Genomic DNA, 18874 nt, shown 5'->3' with positions numbered 1-18874 from the left:
GGCTAAGTGGATATGTATGAGTTAGCATGCACTGCTTTCAGAGGGCTTGAGTTTGGTTCCTAGCACCCTACTGTGTGGTTTACAACCACCTGTAACTGTAGTTCTGGGGACACCTGCACCTCCACACAGACATACATAATTAAAGATGGAAATACATTTTACAAAAGAAAAGAAAGATCAGTAAGTTCTTTCAGTGTCTTCATTTCTAAGATACAGAGGCGGCTTGTGGTGCACCTGGTCCTTTGTGCAGGGAGTTGAACTAGCTCTGCTGAGAATACCTGCTTTACCTAACTGCCCTCCCCGACCCCAAGTTAAGATGGTAGCCTAGGCTAGGCTCATACTTGCTATGTAACTGGAGATAACTCTTCTGTTGCTCCTCTCTGCGCGTGCACGTATGTAAGTGTGTGTGTGTGTGTGTGTGTGTGTGTGTGTGTGTGTGTGTCTGTCTGTCTGTCTGTCTGTCTGTCTTCCTTGGTACCTACTGTAGTCTGAGGCTGGTCTCAAAGTTGATCATCTGCCTCACAAGTGCTAGAATTACAGGCATGAGCCAGTAGACCTAGTTTCCTGTTGGATTATTCTTGTAATTTATTCCTTATCAGATTAAGGCCCACATTCCAGAAATGCTAGAGTTCAGCTTGGATTCCTCACTGTGCTGGTCAGGGTTTCTATTGTGATAAAACACTGACCAAAAGCCCCTTGGTCTTACAAGGTCCAGGAAGCCAGGCAGGAATGTGGAGGCAGAAACTGAAACAGCTCATGGTGGAATGGGGCTCACTGGCCTGTTCCTCATGGCTTGCTCAGTTTCTTATGTTATCTAGACCCACCCGCCCCCATCAAGTTGGGCACGCTCTCTTCAATCATTAATCAAGAAAATGCCCTACAAGCTTGCACATAGACCAGTCTGTTGGAGTCATTTTCTCAATTGAGTTTCCCTCTCTAAGACTCTAGTTCTGGCATGTACCCTCCCTTTCTGTCATCTAGAAGTGTGGCATGCCTCTTTGCTAGGCTTTTGTGCCCTAAAGTTTCCAGTATGCTGCTGTTTCCCTGAAGATGGACGTAGTTGTTGTATTCCCGTGCAGGAAGCTGGAAGTGGTGTTCCACTTTGTGCCCCCACTGTCCTTGAGTTTGGATAACATAACACTCCTAACCCATCTCCTAATACGGTTCAGTGGGAAGTATGAGGATAACCTGGTAGGCTAGCTTCTGAGTTAGGACTCACAGACAATTGTGATAGTCTACTAGCCCTCTGACAGTAACATTTCAGAGTGCTAGTGTGGCAGGTACTGGTCCAGGCCTTGACCCTCCTCAGGGATCTGATGAAGTCTACACAACTATGTCCTGACTTTGTGAATAAAGCACAGAGGTTAAGGAACATGTCTAAGGCTTTACAACCAGTAAGTGATGTAACTGTGATTTGAACATAGACCTTCCATCATTTTTCTTCTTCTTCTTTTTTTTGAGACCTGGCTGGCCTTGAACTCTGTATAGCCTAGGATGGCTTTGAACACCTTCCTGATCCTTTGGTGTTTTCCCAAGTGCCGAGATTGCTGGCATGAGCTACCATGCCCATCTTAGAATCTCTCATCTCTTCTTAAAAATTATTTTATTTTACATGTATGGGTGTTTTGATTATATGTATATCCAGTTTTGTTTTTTTTTTATTTTTTTGTTTTTGTTTTTGTCTTTTTTTTTTTCTTTTTTTTGAGACATGGTTTCTCTTTGTAGCCCTGGCTGTCTTGGAACTCACTCTGTAGACCAGGCTGGCCTCAAACTCAGGAATCCCCCTGCCTTTGCCTCCCAAGTGCTGGGACTAAAGGCATGTGCCACCACTGCCTGGTCTGTTTTTTGGATTTTTCAAGACAGGGTTTCTCCATGTATGTAGCCTGACTGTCCTGGACCTTACTCTGTAGACCAGTCTGGCCTTGAACTCGAAGATCCACCTGCCTCTGCCTGCTGAACACTGGGACTAAAAGCGTGCGCCACCACTGACTGGCTCAAATATATATCTTTGTACCTCATTCATATCTGGCCTCTAGAGAGGCTAGCAGACCTTGGATGCCCTGAGACTGCAATCACTAATGACTATGGGCTATCATGTAGGTCTAAGAATTGAACTGGGGTGCTCTGCACAAGCAACAAGCACTCTTAACTGCTGAGTCATCTCTCCAGCCTGGAGGCTTTCTTCTCAGCTGACATCTTGTGTAGTCTCAAAAAAAAAAGTTGATGTTTTTGTTGAGAATATTTTTATTCTTTACTAGAGCTAGGTGGCACCCACAATTTTGGTGGTTCTCCTTAAAATCTTTTACTCAGTATTAGGTCATGGCTGACCATGACCTGAAGAAGATAAGAGTGTAGATAAGAGCCAACTTGAAGGGAATTGCATCTTTACACTAATACTAAATTTATTTTAAATGGTTTTTAAGATTGTTTTATGTGTGTGTTGCTTGTATGTTTGTGAACCATGTGTAAACCTGTTGTCTACAGAGACCAGAAGAGGGTGTTGGATCTCTGAAACTAGAGTTAGAAGGGGTGTTAGCCACTCTGTGGGCACTGAGAAACAAACTCTGGTCCTCTGGAAGAGCAGCCAGTGCTTCTAACTGCTGAGCCACCCCTCCAGCCCTGGCTGGCTGGCTCTTAATGAGACTGTCTGATGGCTTTCTCATGATAAAACTGGGTTTGTGTGTATGGAGTGGGAGACTGCAGAGGTCAAATGTCATTCTTACTACATATCAACGTGACTTGTCGCAGATCATCTGCCTGAATTGGTGTTTGTCAGGCTTCTCCACTGAAGCTCTTCTTTTCACACTGTGCTCTTTGGGATGAAGTCATTTAGTGGAGCCAGCCCCCACACAAGGAGTGGTGAGTTAGATTCACTTCCTAGAGGGTGTGGTATTAGTCTTCTGAGGGAGATTTGTCTCTTCTTCCTCAGCTACTTGTTTAATCATGCATTGCCTGTACAGAGTCATACTCTGCTGTGCAGAGCAGTTTCCTCGGGCTGGTCCCTTTCACATACTCCCATCCTGAGGGTTTGCTTTTGAGGGCTTCCTCACTTTCTGGCACTATAAGATACCTGATCTTGTATATTTTCATATTGGTCCTAGCATCTGGGGTTCTCATTTCTCCAAGGATCCCCGTTTTTGTTTGTTGGATTGTCTCTTAGAATAGATAGTATTGTTAATAAGTTTGTTTTCTGATGTCCTTCCCCCAACAGTTGTTGTAGCAGGTGGCCAGATAGTCCCATCTTTGCAGTTTTAGAGCAAGGCCAGTGTTCTGTGAGCAGGAATGGGCTGGTTGGCCACCTGAAAGAAAGTTGTGGTAGTCAGGAGGCCAGGCAGAAAGGCAGGACTTGGGCACATTCAGGTTCCTTTAGGTCATGGTACAGTACAATGTGAGGTCAGACCAGCATCGACAGGCGGCCAGGTCACTGTGCATCCGTGTGAATTCTATGTCTTTAAGCAGGCTGTGGTCGAAAATGGTAGGCACCTTCTAGATAAACTGTTCATGTTTAGTTCCAGGAACATTGTCCCTGAGATAAATTTGTGGGTTTTCATCAATAAACAAATCATATGTAACTTAGCTGGCTTCTCTTCTAGTCTTTGAATCTCAGTTTCAAGCCGACTTAAGGTCAAATGTACCATAAAAGATTTCAGGCTCTTGAAAGTCATCCACATCCCTTCCTCCAGGTGAGCACGATCTGGTTCATCCCTAAGTTTTATTGCCGAACTCCTTACAGCTCCCACATTAGGCAGGGCATTATCTTGAATGTTTGGTAATGGAATTGGTCAGCGGGCAGGTTTCTGGACCAGCTCAAGAACTTCCTCTTAGCCACTGATTAGACTAATCCAAGAAGATAGAATTCTAGATGGGTTTACTCCCCAGTGACCCATTTCTCAGTTGGCAGGTTCAGTGTGAGTATACACATAGCCTTGACACCCACAACTCTGCATATACAATTAACACCTTTTCTTCTCTTTAAGTTGTGAATTTTGGTTTGCTTCTCATTAGAAACTTAACTGGAAACATAATTTGATTACTTCCTGTTCCATGATGCCATTTATGGAGCAGTTTTAGAGCTTAATATTACCTTTGTTTAATCAGAAAATTGTATGGTAACTACTACGAGTATTTCGTTGTTTAGCCAGGCAAGGTAGTGCATGGTTACTGAAGGCTGTAATCCCAGCACTGGGGAGACAGGCTTCAGGAGTAGGATCCACTAGTGAGCTCACCCAAGTTTGATGCCAGTTGAGTTCCAGCCCAGCCAAGCAATGTTAGTTAGATCCTGCCTTCACAACAGCCTAAGCAGACCCTAAGGACTAGTAGACGAATCAACAGCTGGTCAGTGTGTTGCCTAAGTAATTCTGTAGAATTTAAGAAAAAAACTAAACACACCTTAGTTATTGGAAAGCAGGTGATATGTAATCAATTTTTTTTAATTCTAGGAAAGTTAAAAACATTTGCACCTGGCTTAGTGGTATATGCCTTTAATGCCAGCACTTGTGAGGTAGAGGCAGGCAGGTTTCTTGAGTTCAAGGCCAGTCTGATATATAGGGGGAGTTCCAGGACAGCCAGGGCTATACAGAGAAACCCTGTCTTGGAAAACAAAAATAAAAAGCAACATAATTTGCTTGGATTATGGCAAGGAACTGAGGCAAGAAGGTCACCACAAATTCCAGGCCACCCAGTGCTACAAGGCAAAACCCTACCTGGAAAACCAATAAATAGATTAATTCTTCATTTCAGCCCATAGACCTTGTTGGCTCTGATTACTCACTGAATTTGGCTCAGTTTCCTATTCCTTATTTTGGCTACTTACTGGTTTGCATAATGATGTTGGGGTTAAGGGATGTGCCTTTTTGGGGGGGAGGGTTAGTTGATTTTTGTTTTTTGTTTGTTTGTTTTTGTTGTTTTTGGCAAGACATAAGAGCTTTGCTGTTAAATAACTAGTTATTTTACTTGATAGAAAACTTTTTTTTTCCTCGAGACAGGGTTTCTCTGTATAGCCCTGGCTGTCCTGGAACTCACTCTGTAGACCAGGCTGGCCTCGAACTCAGAAATCCACCTGCCTCTGCCTCCCAAGTGCTGGGATTAAAGGCGTGCGCCACCACCGCCCGGCTAACTTATTTTTTTTTTTTTTTTAAGGAAAATATTAAGTTCTGTTAGCATGCCCAGCAGTTTATATGAATCAATCCAACCTGAAAGTTCAATTGCTTGGATTTTCATGAATCCAAATACACACTCTCACGTGGTTGGGTTAGTGCAAGATGATAAGGGTAGAATTGTGATGTGCAAAGGAACACTAAACATTATCACACATTATTTCTGGAAGACAATTTCATGCTGATGAAAGGCAGTGAGTTGGGTTTGATGTGCAGATCCCCTATGAGGTAAACATGAAACTCTGGTCAGCATGATTTAGCAGTACTAGGTCACATCCTGGCCAGTGCTAGGTCAAATACTGTTAGATTCTGATCAATCAGTGTGTGTTTCTAACACATTTAACCACAGTAAAACTTCGGGGAAAAGTTTGCACATGATCACAACAAAGCTCTAGGCATAGCTACATCTCTTCAGCCACACACTTGTAACCTTAGCCATAAGAAGGAGTTCAATGGACTGATAGAGAGTGTTCAGCCACACACTTGTAACCTTAGCCATAAGAAGGAGTTCAATGGACTGATAGACAGTGTTCAGAATCAAGGAGGATGGGTTTGTAATAAGCGTAAAGATGGGTGCTATTGACTAAGAGGATTGCTCAGGATTTGGGGTGGGTGGGTGGGATCATGTTAAAGGCTGGCTCCAGAGAATACTTTTAAAAAAAAAAAAGACCACCAGGTTGTTAGATGGCACTCGATCCAGTCTTCCAGGTGAACAGTGTCATTTCTTCCCTTTGAAGGAAAAACCCACCATATTTAACAATTCTGTTCCTCTAGTGCTTTCTGTAAGCTGTAGCCTCCACAGGGTGGGGCTGGAGAGGTGGCTCAGCGGTTAAGCGCCTTTGTTTCTCTTTCGAGGACCTGGCTTCAGTCCCTGCAGCCTCACAGTACCACTCAACCACCTGTATGTACCTCCAGTTTCAAAGGATGTAATGTGACTATCTCCTGACCTCTAGACACATACATGTTCCATGTACATACATGCAGGCAAAGTATTCATATACATAAAATAAACAAATCTTAAAAAAAAAAAAAAAAACTTTAAAAAAAAGATAGGTCGGGCTGGAGAGATGGCTCAGATGTTGAGAACACTGACTGCTTTTCTAGAGGTCCTGAGTTCAATTCCCAGCAACCACATGGTGGCTCAACAACCATCTGTAATGGGATCTGATGCCCTCTTCTGGTGTGTCTGAAGATAGTGACAGAGTACATAAAATAAATAAATCTTTTAAAAAAAAGGGGGGGGGTGCCCTTCATTCAGCCTCTGGTGAAGCATTGGGTCGTTGCCCGAGAATGAACTCAACTTGTGATGGTTTCCCAAATGTCACGGAGCGATCAGAGCAAACAGTTCTTCCTGATTGTAGTGGAGCACAGTGTGGAGGGGACACTGAACAGGGTTCACTCCTCTAAGCACCAGTTGGAGGTATGAATTGTGGAGTCCTTCAGAGGAACACAGCTGAGTCCTTAATTTATGTCAATTACTCCACGCAGCTTTGCCACCATACTTTAGTAAGAATTTTATGACCTACATTTAAGTCCTTTTATAATCTAGAAAGGCTCTTTTCATTAAATTAAAAATAATTATTGAAGGACACTTTTAATATTCTAGGAGAAAGTAAGGTGATCATAACCTCTCTTCTAGGAAATAAGGTGGTTGGGAAAATGTGTGCCAGATCTTGTTAAATCAAGATGTTTGCAGTGAAGGTCTCCTTCCTTGACTGAGCATGAAGAGAAACTCTCTGACTGTTGCCATAAGCTTAGCACGTATTCCCTGTTGCCCTCTCCTGGTTCTCTTACGATTTAACACATCTTAGTAACCTGCAGTTCTTCTCCCTTTAGAATTAAACTAGTACCATAAGCAATAATGAAATCTCTTGTACCAAATTCACTTTTAAAAAGTCTGTGTTGTCTCAGACACACAGGAGACTATTTCAAGTTGGTGTTTTCACATCGGCTTAGTTCCTACAGTCTGTCTTTTAAGGTTTTTTTTTTTCAGATTTATTTTATTTTGTATGTATGAGTATTTTGTCTGCAATGTATGTATGCCATATCACATGTGTGCCTGGTGCCCGAGGGTGTCAGAAGAGGTTGTCATAGCAATTGGAATTGCAGTTAGGGATAGTTGTGAGCTCACAGAACTATGTAGGAGTTGGGAATCAAACCCAGGTGCTCTGCAAAAACAACAAGTGCTCTAAACTTCTAAACCACTGAGCTGTCTCTTCAGTCTGCCTTCTGGAACTTTCCTTAAGAGTTGTCAATGTCCTTTTGGGAGGCTGGCTGTAGGGAACTGAGTGCTTTCTGAGTGGGTGAACTGATGCTCAAGAAAGGAAATACGGTACCACACAGGTTATCTTAGTTTGGGGCTTGATTAGTTTCCAGACCTTTCTGCTGATAGATGATGTGTATACAGTCAGGGCTATCAGGAAGCAGTTTGTGTGTTTGCTTGCTTGCTTTTTTCCCTTAATTGATTTTTCAGGAAAAGTATCCCCTGAACAGAGACTTTAATGAATGTTTAGGGGCCCCTTTGCTAAGATCATTACCATGTGGCTGCCTGCTGATTTAAGATCTGAATGCCAAGAACAGGCCTACAAACCATTTGAGAGGACTGTTGGTTGCTCTGACTCTCTTTACCTCTCTTCTTCCCTTGGTTGATGTTCCTCCTTTAAGTTTCAGCATATTCTACCAGAGTCACCCTGGCACTCTGTGACCCATGCAGCTGTAGCAATGGCTCTTTGCATTGCGTTCCATCTTTCTTTCTGTGTCTTCTTTCCAGCTCCATTTTGGTATAATTGGTAAAATAAAAGTTGTGTATACAATGTTGGTGCTTTGATGTAACAAATTAATAAGCATACTTCATTACTTCATATCAAAAGCCAGCACATCACAAAAAGGTGTCTACCATTATTAATCATCAAGGAATGCAAAACAAAGAAGGAAGGAAGGAAGAAGAGAAGGAAGGAAGGAAGAAGAGAAGGAAGGAGGAAGGATGAGGCTTTCTTATTTCTTACCCTTGCCCTCACTTACCCACTGACCACAGATCTCAATATCTTAAATGTTTTACAAATTAATGGATGATAGGAATGGCAGAAACACTAAACTAGTATTAACTGGTTGTCTTATGGTTTTATTGCTGTGAAGAGACACCATGACCAGGCCAACTCTTATAAAAGAAAGCATTTAATTGGTGCTAGTCTATTATCATCATGGCAGGAAGCATGGCAGCATCTAGGTAGACAAGGTGCTAGAGAAGGAGCTGAGAGTTCTACATCTTGATCCACAGGTAGGAGGAGACTGAGACTGAGATCCACAATGGGTGGAGCTTGAGCATAGGAAACCTCAAAGCCTGCCTCCAAAGTGACACACTTCAACAAGGCCACTCTTCCTAATAGTGCCATTTCCTATGGGCCAAGCATTCAAACACATGCATCTATGGGGCCATATCTATTCAAACCACCACACTGGGATTATTAGAGAATTTAGGAGTTTTATTAATAAATCCTTTCAAACTTAACTAATAAGTTAACTTTCTTTAGTTATCATTTTTTCAAAATAAAATAGCTTTATTATTTTTGATGCTAACGTACGACGTTGTTGAAACTTAAGAAAATAGAAAAATTTAAAAAAAAGGCTGATTTGAGTTGGATTCTCAGAATCTCCATGGTAGACAATTTTCATAATTTGCCCTTACTCTTCTACATGTGTGTTATAGCCCCTGCCCCTTATCAGAAATCATATATATATATATATATATGTATATGTATATACACACACACATACATACATACATGCATACATACATACATACATAGAATACTGTTCACCATTCAGAATTAACTACTCTTAAAATGTGCTTCTACTTAGCCAGTTGTACATGCCTGTGAATTCGAGACCAGCCTTTCTACACAGTTAGTTCAGAATGGCTAAGACTACTGTCTCAAAACAAAAAGTGCTTCTACTTCCATGTATGATGGAACAAAAGAAAATACACATCAATATTTTTATATACCTAGTATGTAAATTTTATATAGGCATTTTGAATCATTATACACAAAGGGACAAGATGGTATCAAATAAGTGTGTGGTCTGGTCATTTCTTCCTTACTGTCTGTGAGCTCTTTGGAGCTTCAGCAGCTTTGTGTTGAAACAGAGTATCCAGAAGTTCACAGCCTCTGCAGTCCCTACGAGCTCTCAGGACCACTATGGGAAAGGTCCTGTAATGACTGCTGTCTTCAGAAGAGAGCAGTAGTGGTCACTTTTTAGGCTGAGTTTGTACTGTAGGTCTGGATTTGCTATACTTTTTATTTTTACTTATTTATTTATTTTTTTATTTTTATTGGTTTTTCGAAACAGGTTTCTCTGTGTAGCTCTGGCTGTCCTGGAACTCACTCTGTAGACCAGGCTGGCCTTGAACTCAGAAATCCATCTGCCTCTGCCTCCCAAGTGCTAGGATTAAAGGCGTGTGCCACCACCACCACCACCACCACCACCACCACCACCACCCAGCTTGCTGTGCTTTTTAAGACATCAACAGCTTGAGAAATAAGGTGTTTGAGGTTGGAGAGTTATTTAGCAGTTCAGAGCGTTTGCTGCTTTTCCAGAGTACCTCGGTTTAATTCCCAGCACAAAATTGGCAGTTCACATCTGTCTGTAACTCCAGTTTCAAGGGACCTGACACAGTCTTCTGGTCTCTGTAGGTACCAGTCATGCATATAGTACACAGATATACATGCAGCAGGCAAAACACCCATATACATTATAGTTTTGTCATTTGTATTTTCACAAGGTCTCTCTGTGTAGCCCAGGCTGGTCTTGAACTCACCGAGATTTCTCTGCTGGGATTGAAGACATGTGCCACCACACCCAGCTAAATAGTTTTGTTTTTTTTTTAAATAATTAAGGTGTTTTATTTTATCAACACATATGAAGAGTGTATTGGTCCAGGTTGGTAGCACATACCTTTAATCCCAGTACTCTCGAGGCAGAGGCAGGTGGATCTCTGTGAGTTTAAGACCTGCCTGATCTATATAGCCAGGATTGTATAGTCAGGCCCTGTCAAATAAAAAGTGTTGAATCACAATTTCTTTGGAAAAATAGCTAAAAATGGTAAAGTTTTATAACATACTAAATATATTTATAAATAAAAATGGCATGAATGCTTATGTGTATATGTTTAAATAGGCTGTGATATGAGCTAAAAATGCCTTTATTCAGTACTTGCTAAGTTGAAGAGATAGGAGGATGAAGAACTAAAGGTCATCATCTGCTACATAACAGATTCAGGGACAGCCTAGGCTACATGTCAGCAGAAGGATCTGCATGTGTGCTACTCAATTTTACTTTTAAGATTTCACCTCTAGATTGGGCATTGTGGTGCATGCCTTTAATTCCAGCACTTAGAGACTGGCAGGTCTCTCTGAGTTCAAGGCCAGTCTGTCTATAGTGAATTCCAGGGCTAGGTAGGGAGATTTGCCTTTTTAAAAAAAATCCCTTTTTATCTATAAAAGAATTCCACTTTAACAGAGGACATGAACATCTCGAGTCTAATGTCAGGAAGCTATTCCTTTTTGAGTTTTACGTTGCAAAGTAGCTTGCTCTCCTAAGTGAGGGGTGGCCATGCGAGGAGAGCCTGCAGCCTGGGTTCTAGCCCCTTAAATCGCTGTGTCATCTCTGTGCTTTACATGTGGCCCCTTACCAAGGTGTGCCCTTCATCCGTCCTTTGGTGATCCTTTACCAATGGAGCAGTTAAAAGTTTGGAGGACTGCTGTGCCCCTCCAGGAAACAAATCATCTTTTGTGAATGACAAAGATGTATTTCTGAAGAGAGAGTCTATTTTTAATCGACTTTGTGTATATGTATGAGAGAGAATGTAGGGTACATGTGTGTGTGTCTCTGTACATGTGTATATGCCTGTGTGTACATGTTTGTGTGTATTCATGTTCGGGTGCTTGAGGAGAGAGGCCTAAGGTCCCCTTGAAGCTGGAATTACACCAACATCCCCGACCCCTGGCTGTCTTTTTATGTCCTATCTGCCTCCCCAGTTTCTATAATTGCCCTTCCTCAGAGTTCCTTATTTCTGCTTTAGATCACAGATTCTGCTGGCCATATTCTGTATGCCAAAGAGGATGCAACTAAGGGGAAGTTTGCCTTTACCACGGAAGACTATGACATGTTTGAAGTGTGTTTTGAGAGCAGGGGTAAGTAGTCACCATGTTTTCCTTGTGTTAAGCCTCTCCTCCGGCTCTCAGAGCTACCTGCTACAGGAGGCACTGGATTCTGATGCAGAGATGAGTACTTGAAGCCTTTGATGCATCTTTAAAAGATTGTGTGTGTGGAGTAAAGGGTTGATGAAGTATAGTGCAGAGGTTTCTAGGGCAGTGGAATCTCCTGTCTAGTACTATAATGATGTGTAAGGATCATGGTACATTTATTCTACCATCACATGTGCTATGGGTGCTAATAGATCCCGTGGCAGACACTGGTAATGCGGGAGGCTCTCTCTGCCTGTGCAGTGGTAAGGGCCTCTAGAACTGGATAGATCTTGACTACTTTCCGTTAGTTTTGCTGTGAACCTAAATCTGCTCTAATAGAATCTGGAAAGGCAAAAAGTAGGTTATCCATTTGCCACGCAAATGCAGAGAGATTACTAGAAAGGTTTTGTTGTTGTTTGTTTGTTTTAAAACTCTAAAGATTCTTTAAAGCTTTCAAATCAGCCGAGGAAACTATTGGATAACTATTCCTCTGCACAAGAAGTCATATAGTTTCTGCTCAGATCGGTCAGAGGCTTTGCAGTTTCCTTGGGCTCAGGAACTGTGAATGCCTTATGCCGTGACACACAGACAGAAAAGAGGTATAGACAAGAAGCAGGTATACTGTGCACCGACAATCCCAGCACTCAGGAAACTGAGGCCAGAGGATTGCTGTGGGCTTGAGGCCATCCTGGCCTACAAAGTGAGAGGATCTTTAAAAACATATTTTTTGAAAAAATAATACAAAAGTAGGAGATAAAAGGCAGGGTTTTATTGTTTCTCTTTTGCCATAGTGGAAGTGGAAATTGAACCCAGGGCTTTGCGTTATCTGGGTGGTACTCTAACAGAAGTAAAATACATTCCTAGACCAGGAAAGAGAGGATCTGACCATTTAGACCAAGGAGATGACTAAGAGCTGTGTTTACTTCACTATATGGCCCAGGCTGGTTTGAAACTCCCAATGATCCTTCTGCCCTCACACCTCCTGAGAGCTGGGTGGAGAGTGGGAGTCACCACTCCTACACCCCTACCTTCAAGGTTAGGGATGGAACCCAGGGCCCAGGGCATGGAAGGCAAGTTCTTTACCATGGAGCTATAACCTAACTCAGTTGGCTTTCTGCTGCTGTGATAAAATGCTAACCAAACCACCGTGAGGAGGAAAAGGTTGATTTCATTTACAGCTTCAGTGCATCATAGAAGGAAGTCAGGGCAGGAACTGAAGCAGAAGCCATGCAGGACTGATGCTTGCTGACTTACTCTCAGGCTTGTTCAGCCCACCTTTTCATACCACCCAGGAACACTTGCCCGGGGGTGACACTACCCATGTGTGCCCTCCCACACCATTAATTAATGGAGAAAATGCCTACCTAGAGGCAATCTGATGAAGGCATTTTCTCAGTTGAGGCTTCTCTTCCCAGATGACTCTGTCTTGTGTCAAGGTGAGGAAACACTAGGCAGGACATCCTCCTCTCAGGTTTTACTTATCTATTTACTTTGTTTATAGAATTTATTTTATGTATGTATGTGTATCACATGCATGTCTGTTGCCTGAGAAGGCCAGAAAAGGTCATAGGATCTCCCAGGATCTAGAGTTAAGGATGGCTATTTAATGCCATGTGGGTGCTCAGAACCAAGCCCAAGTCCTGTACAAGAGCAACGAGTACTCTGAACTACTGACTCATCTTTCCTTCTACATAAGGACGAAATGCAAAGGTTTTTATCACATTTGTGGGTAATGCACTCCTAGGAGTACATGTGGGATTTGGGCAAAGAGGCTAGTCTGGCTGCCTTGATTGTAGACTTGTTAGTTTAATATTCAGAAAGCACCTATGGATACTTTAGTTTTGAATTTGTAGGGTTATTTAGTTTGGGATGTTTTTTATTTTGTTCGTTTGTTTGGGTATTTAAATTTTTTGCATGGCTATATGGTTGCATCCATGTGTGTTTCTGTGTGTGCCCTGAGCATTTGCATGTGTGTGATCAGAGAACAACCCACTGTAGGTCTTGGTCCTTGCTTCCACCTTTGTTGCTGAGTACATAGGCTAGTGGCCTGAGAGCTCCAAGGCTCTCTTGACTTGGCCTTGAGTCCCATGCCATAGGAGCAGTAGAATTACAGACGTGCACTACCATGTCTGGGTTTTACATGTCAGGTGCTGGAGATTTGAACTCAGGTCTTCATGTTTACACAGCATCTCTCCTACAGTGTTTTTTCTCTTGATTTCCAGTGGATCTTTCTAGTTTCTCCAAAAGTTGTTCTTTATTGTCATTTAAACGTACTCAGCCATTCATGTTTGACTTACTGTCTACAGTCCCAGCACTTGGGAAGTGAAGGCAGGAGAATCAGGAGATCACAGTCAGATTTAGTAGCTATATAGTGAATTGTAGGCTAGCTTGGGCTACGGGAGACCCTATGTTAAAAGGCGGGGAGGAGGCTAGAGTGTTGGTTTATTGGTTAAAAGTGTTTCCTACTCTCCCAGAGGAACAGAGTTTTCTGATCTTATCACCACTTGTAACTCCAGAGGATCTCATATTCTTCTGGCTTCCACATGTGCCATACACACTCACTCAAACACAGTGTTTCACGTTTTAACTATAGCTGGAGTTAAAGTAAGCATGTGGGGGGGGGGGCACATGAGCATGTGAGTGCATGCGTCCATCTGTCTGTCCTACATTATCATTAGATCATTTGAAGGCAGACATTGTACCTGTGGAAAGTCTCACTGGTGCAGTTCCATCAGTTCTCTTTGAGTTGACTTCAGCCAGTTTTAGAAAATCTCTGCTGTCTCTCAGGCAGCAAAGGGTACAGTAACATTTTCTTTGGCTAATGACATCACGAAAGCCCAGTGCTTAAACAGCACTAGATTTGCCTAAGACTTTTAATTTCATGCAGGCAGTTTTTAATTCTATAAATAGTAAAACCCAGGAAATTGTGAACCATTTTCTGAGGATTTTTGAGTCTACCTTTTTCCTTCTTAGGATTTTAATTCAGATTGGCAAAATCAGATACATTTTCTGCTCTCGTTGCTACATTGCTTGGACCTTTTATCCCAAATAAACATTTTCCTTCTAAGAATCATCCCTGAGAGCTGGGTAATGGTGGCGCATGTCTTTAATCCCAGCACTTGGGAGGCAGAGGCAGCGGATTTCTGAGTTCAAGGCCAGCCTGGTCAACAGAGTGAGTTCCAGGATAGCCAGGGCTACACAGAGAAACCCTGTCTCAACTCCCCTAACCCCCAAATAAATAAAACAAAACAAAACAAAAAAAAGAATCATCCCTGAGAGTTATACTCACAGACTATAAATTTGGTTTTTGTTTTTGTTTTTGTCTTTGTTTGTTTTTTGAGCTTTTCTCTCAAATGCTTAATTGGAATATCCTGAAAACTTTTTATTCACCTATTAAAATAGGTCTTGCCTTGGAAAACATTTGAGTCAAAGTCAATGCCGAGGTTTGCTTTAAGTAATCTAAACTTAGCATGTTCTAAGAGACGTGGACAACCTCAGACTCTGGCAGAGCGTTGCTCGTGAGATGTAGAAATGGCACCCACTCTGTGTAGATGTGCTTGCCATTCAGCTCCAATTGCCGTGACTTGAGCTTTTCTTAGTGCAGCGAGGCTGTGAGTGTTCCTAGTCTGCCCCCTGTACCAGTCACAGTCTCTTGTGTCCTGCTCGAGATGTTTGCCAGCGCCCTGCCCTGCTTGCTTTCCAGTCCCCAGCACAGATGGAGACTTTGTCGGCAGTGTTTGTTGGTGATTTAAGCCAGGACTTTGCTGCTGCAGAATTGGGGGTGGGGGTGGAGTTATGACTGTTTCCTTCTATTGAGCAGATACGGTTAGGGAGAGGGATGGTGGGTGGGTGATTTCCCGGAATTTTAAGTATTCTGCACAATGAACCTTTTGATTTCTTCCTCAGGAGCAGGGCGGATACCTGACCAACTCGTGATTCTAGACATGAAGCATGGAGTAGAGGCGAAAAATTATGAAGAGGTATGTACTGCTCCAACAGACAGAGGCTGGAGTAGCACTCAGAGCTGTAGAGCTGTGAGGCTTATGTGACCTAATGAGGCTAGTGACCACACTTGGCCCACAAGGTTTGGTTTTCTCAGCAGTCATGTGACAACCAGCTATGGTCCTGGTAATACAAAAGGTTGTATTAATAGACTTGAACCATAATTCTGGCTTTGTTTATGACCAGTGAACTAAACTAGCTGTCTGTACAGATGTGTGTTGGTGTGTATGGTAAAGAGCTCAGTCATGCCACTAGCATTCTGGGGCAGAACACACACACATACAGACACACACACACAGATACACACATGCACACACAGACACACGCGCATGCACAGACACACACAAACACAAAGTTTTAAATAGAATTCAATCAAAAGAAAGATTTTTTTTTTTAAATTCCTAAGAGCATCCCTTTCCCTCACCTCGACCAACAAGTAGGTGTATATCTTAGGGTGTAGACTCAAACGCTGGTTAGTCTTGAACAGCTGTGCTATTTCTTAAGTAGTAGCCAAAAATCACTTGCAGTTAAAGTGAAGGAGGAAGGTGGAGTGGTACAAAGACCTGCAAGAGAGAAGGGATAGTAGCAATAAGTAGAGGTGGCTCAGCGGGTAGAGCACTGGCTGCTCTTCCAGAGGTTCTGGATTCAATTCCCAGCACCACATGGCAGCTCACAACTGTCTGTAATTCCAGCTTGAGGAGTTCCAATACCCTCATACACATATGCAAGAAAAGTACCAATTCACATAAAATAAAAATAAATAAATTATTTTTAAAAATGAGTAGAAATTTGAAGGAGGTTTTTGGGGTACAGCCCTGTGATCTTCGGACTTGGGAGGTAGAGGTACAAGGATCACCACAGTGTGAGGCCAGTCTTGCCTACTTGACAAATTCTAGGTCAACCTGGACTATATTGCAAGACACTGTCCCCCAAAAAACAAAGAAAGGCAGACATTTTTATTCTGGTAGGAAGTATTACAGAATAATGGAAATGGACATTTGGTGTATCCTAATTATATGAAGAAAAGTTGCTTAAAGTGATCAAATAGGTAGAATTTGAAAAATGAGAACAGACGTTGCTCTGTCCAGATTTTGGGAGGAAAATGTCCTAAATTCAAAGCAGACAGGAAGTGATGGCCATTTGTGTATCAGGAAGTGGTAGCATAATGACTGTAAGTCCACAGAGTTTTTCCTCTTTTTTTCTTGTTCACTTGTTCAATTGAGTGAAACCAGAGTTACTTGGAAGCAGTAGTTAGAACAAGCAAATGATACAGTAACGAATATCAGACATTCCCAGTGGAGGCTAAATTGCTTGTATCTCCAGGCTTGTTTAATTAAAAGAAATAAAGCAGGAGAGCCTCTTTAATTGATGAGTTTAAAAGTGAAAAAACAAGTTTTCCAGTTTCTCAAGACAGGGTTTCTCTGTATAGTGCTGGGTGTCCTGGAACTTACTCTGCAGGTCAGGCTGGCCTCGAACTCACAGGGATCCACCAGCCTCAGCCTCCCAAGTTCTGGATTAAAGGTATATACGACTATCACCCAGAAAAAGTGAAATCCTAACTTTCCAAAATTCTGAAGAATCTTGTTAACTGTTATAAGATAACATGCTAAACTGTTATTGTGAGGTATAAAATACTAGGAAAAATTGTGTGTATACACACATACACATAATGTATTTTGACTACATCCCCCTACTCTGCTTGTTCCGATGGCCCCAGACCCTCTCAGACATGTCTCTTAACTTCATGTCTTCTTTTTTTTTCCCAAAGATTTCTTTATTTATTATATATAAGTACACTGCACCTATCTTCAGGCACTTTTTCTTCTCTCTCTGGCCCGCTTGCTCCAGGTCAAAGATTTATTTATTTATTATATGTAAGTACACTGTAGCTATCTTCAGACACCCCAGAAGAGGGCATCAGATCTCATTATGGATGATTGTGAGCCACCATGTAGTTGCTGGGATTTGAACTCAGGACCTTTGGAAGAGCAATTAGTGCCCTTAACCACTGAGCCATCTCTCCAGCCCCTCACATCTTCTTTTTTATAGCCCACTGAATCTAGTTCAGTGGTTTTCAACCTTCCTGATGATGTGACTCTTTAATACAGTTCCTCATGTTGTAGTGACCCCAACCATAAAATTATTTTTGTTGCTACTTCATAACTAATTTGCCACTATAAATATTTATAATGAAAATATCTGTGTATTCTAGTGGTCTTAGGTGACCCTGTGAAAGGGTTCTTCAATACCCCCAGGTGTCGTGACTACTGGTCTAGTTAGTGCTATCAGTAATGTCCTGTGCACATGGGCACCTAACAGTGGCCACACTCCCAAAAAACACAGCCATCTACAGCCAGTAGTTCCTCAGCTAGGTTGGGCACTCCTGAGACCTTCCCTTATCGATGCTGGAATTTTGACTGGCTTGATCTTGTTCAGATCTTTTATAGCTGCTGTGAGTTCATGTGCGCAAGGGCCATGTCATGTCTAGAGCACAGCATTTCTCAACACTCCATGTCCACTAGAGCTTACATTCCTTCTGACTCTTCCACTGTGTTCCCTGAGCCTGGGAGTGTTGAAAAGATAGCTCATTTGAATTACAAGAATGGGTACAGTGTTTGCAGTGTGTTGTTACTGCTGCTTTTTCTGCCCTTGGGTCATTCTCTGAAACAAAGACATTGATTGCTTCCTACTGTATAACTTGTTGTAACTTTGTCCTGTCATTAAGCATCTATGTATTAAATAACAAGGTACCTGAAACCCTGTTAAACTGGAGACTTAGCATACTCTCCCCAAAGCAATGGCATTACTGTGGCTTTGTATAAAGAACGGTGTAAATGCCACTATCATACCACATACCACAGGAATTGGAATTCCTGGCATTTCCAGTACTAACGCTGGAAAAGGATTTTATCTTTTTTGACCTTCTGCTTAATATAAGAGGGGAATCCCTAGAGGAAAGGAACTACATCGCTTCCTTTGCCTGCTTCCTGCTTCGGATGTCTGGCATGTCCTAAGCTTTTTACGCACATGGATTACAACACAGCTCTAAGATTCCTAACCACGAACTCTTCCCTGCCACTTTCTTTAATGACTTCCCTCCTCCCAGCTCCCAATACCCGCACAGATTGAGGCAAAGGTCTAGAGTAGCTATGACTGGCCAAAATCAGTCCATTTTTTGAGTCTATGCTTGGCTCCTAGACCCTGTGGACCTTGCTTAGAAATAGCTATGGCTTGTCCCAGGCTAATAACTACTATGCCAAGATAAGGGTAACAGAAACATTGTGTTCCCTAGTTAGTTAATTGCCAGAGAGTACTGAGCGTATTTAGAGTTTTTGAGACATTTAATTTTAAGCTTTGGAGATAATGGAGGCCCTTTATCCCAAAAGGATTTGGACCATTTGGGATCAGGAAGGCAGCATATTTAATTTCCTTCACATCCAACATCTCAAGAATGTGGACTCAGTTCCGAAG

At 42.2% G+C, this 18874-nt stretch overlaps 1 protein-coding gene across 1 annotated transcript in view; it reads left to right on the top strand.

Annotated features, from left to right (window-relative positions):
- Positions 1 to 18874, top strand: part of Tmed10 (transmembrane p24 trafficking protein 10) — a 32243-nt gene that overhangs the window by 5125 nt on the left and 8244 nt on the right. Inside the window, exons 2-3 of the mRNA XM_031355877.1 lie at positions 11236 to 11347; positions 15308 to 15381. Coding sequence (XP_031211737.1) covers positions 11236 to 11347; positions 15308 to 15381 — 186 coding nt within the window. The remainder of the gene's footprint in view (positions 1 to 11235; positions 11348 to 15307; positions 15382 to 18874) is intronic.

This window comes from Mastomys coucha, unplaced genomic scaffold, assembly GCF_008632895.1.
Source record: "Mastomys coucha isolate ucsf_1 unplaced genomic scaffold, UCSF_Mcou_1 pScaffold6, whole genome shotgun sequence".
NCBI lineage: Eukaryota > Metazoa > Chordata > Mammalia > Rodentia > Muridae > Mastomys > Mastomys coucha.
Note: the sequence above shows the minus strand (reverse complement) of the source record. Positions and strands in the feature narration are given on the sequence as shown.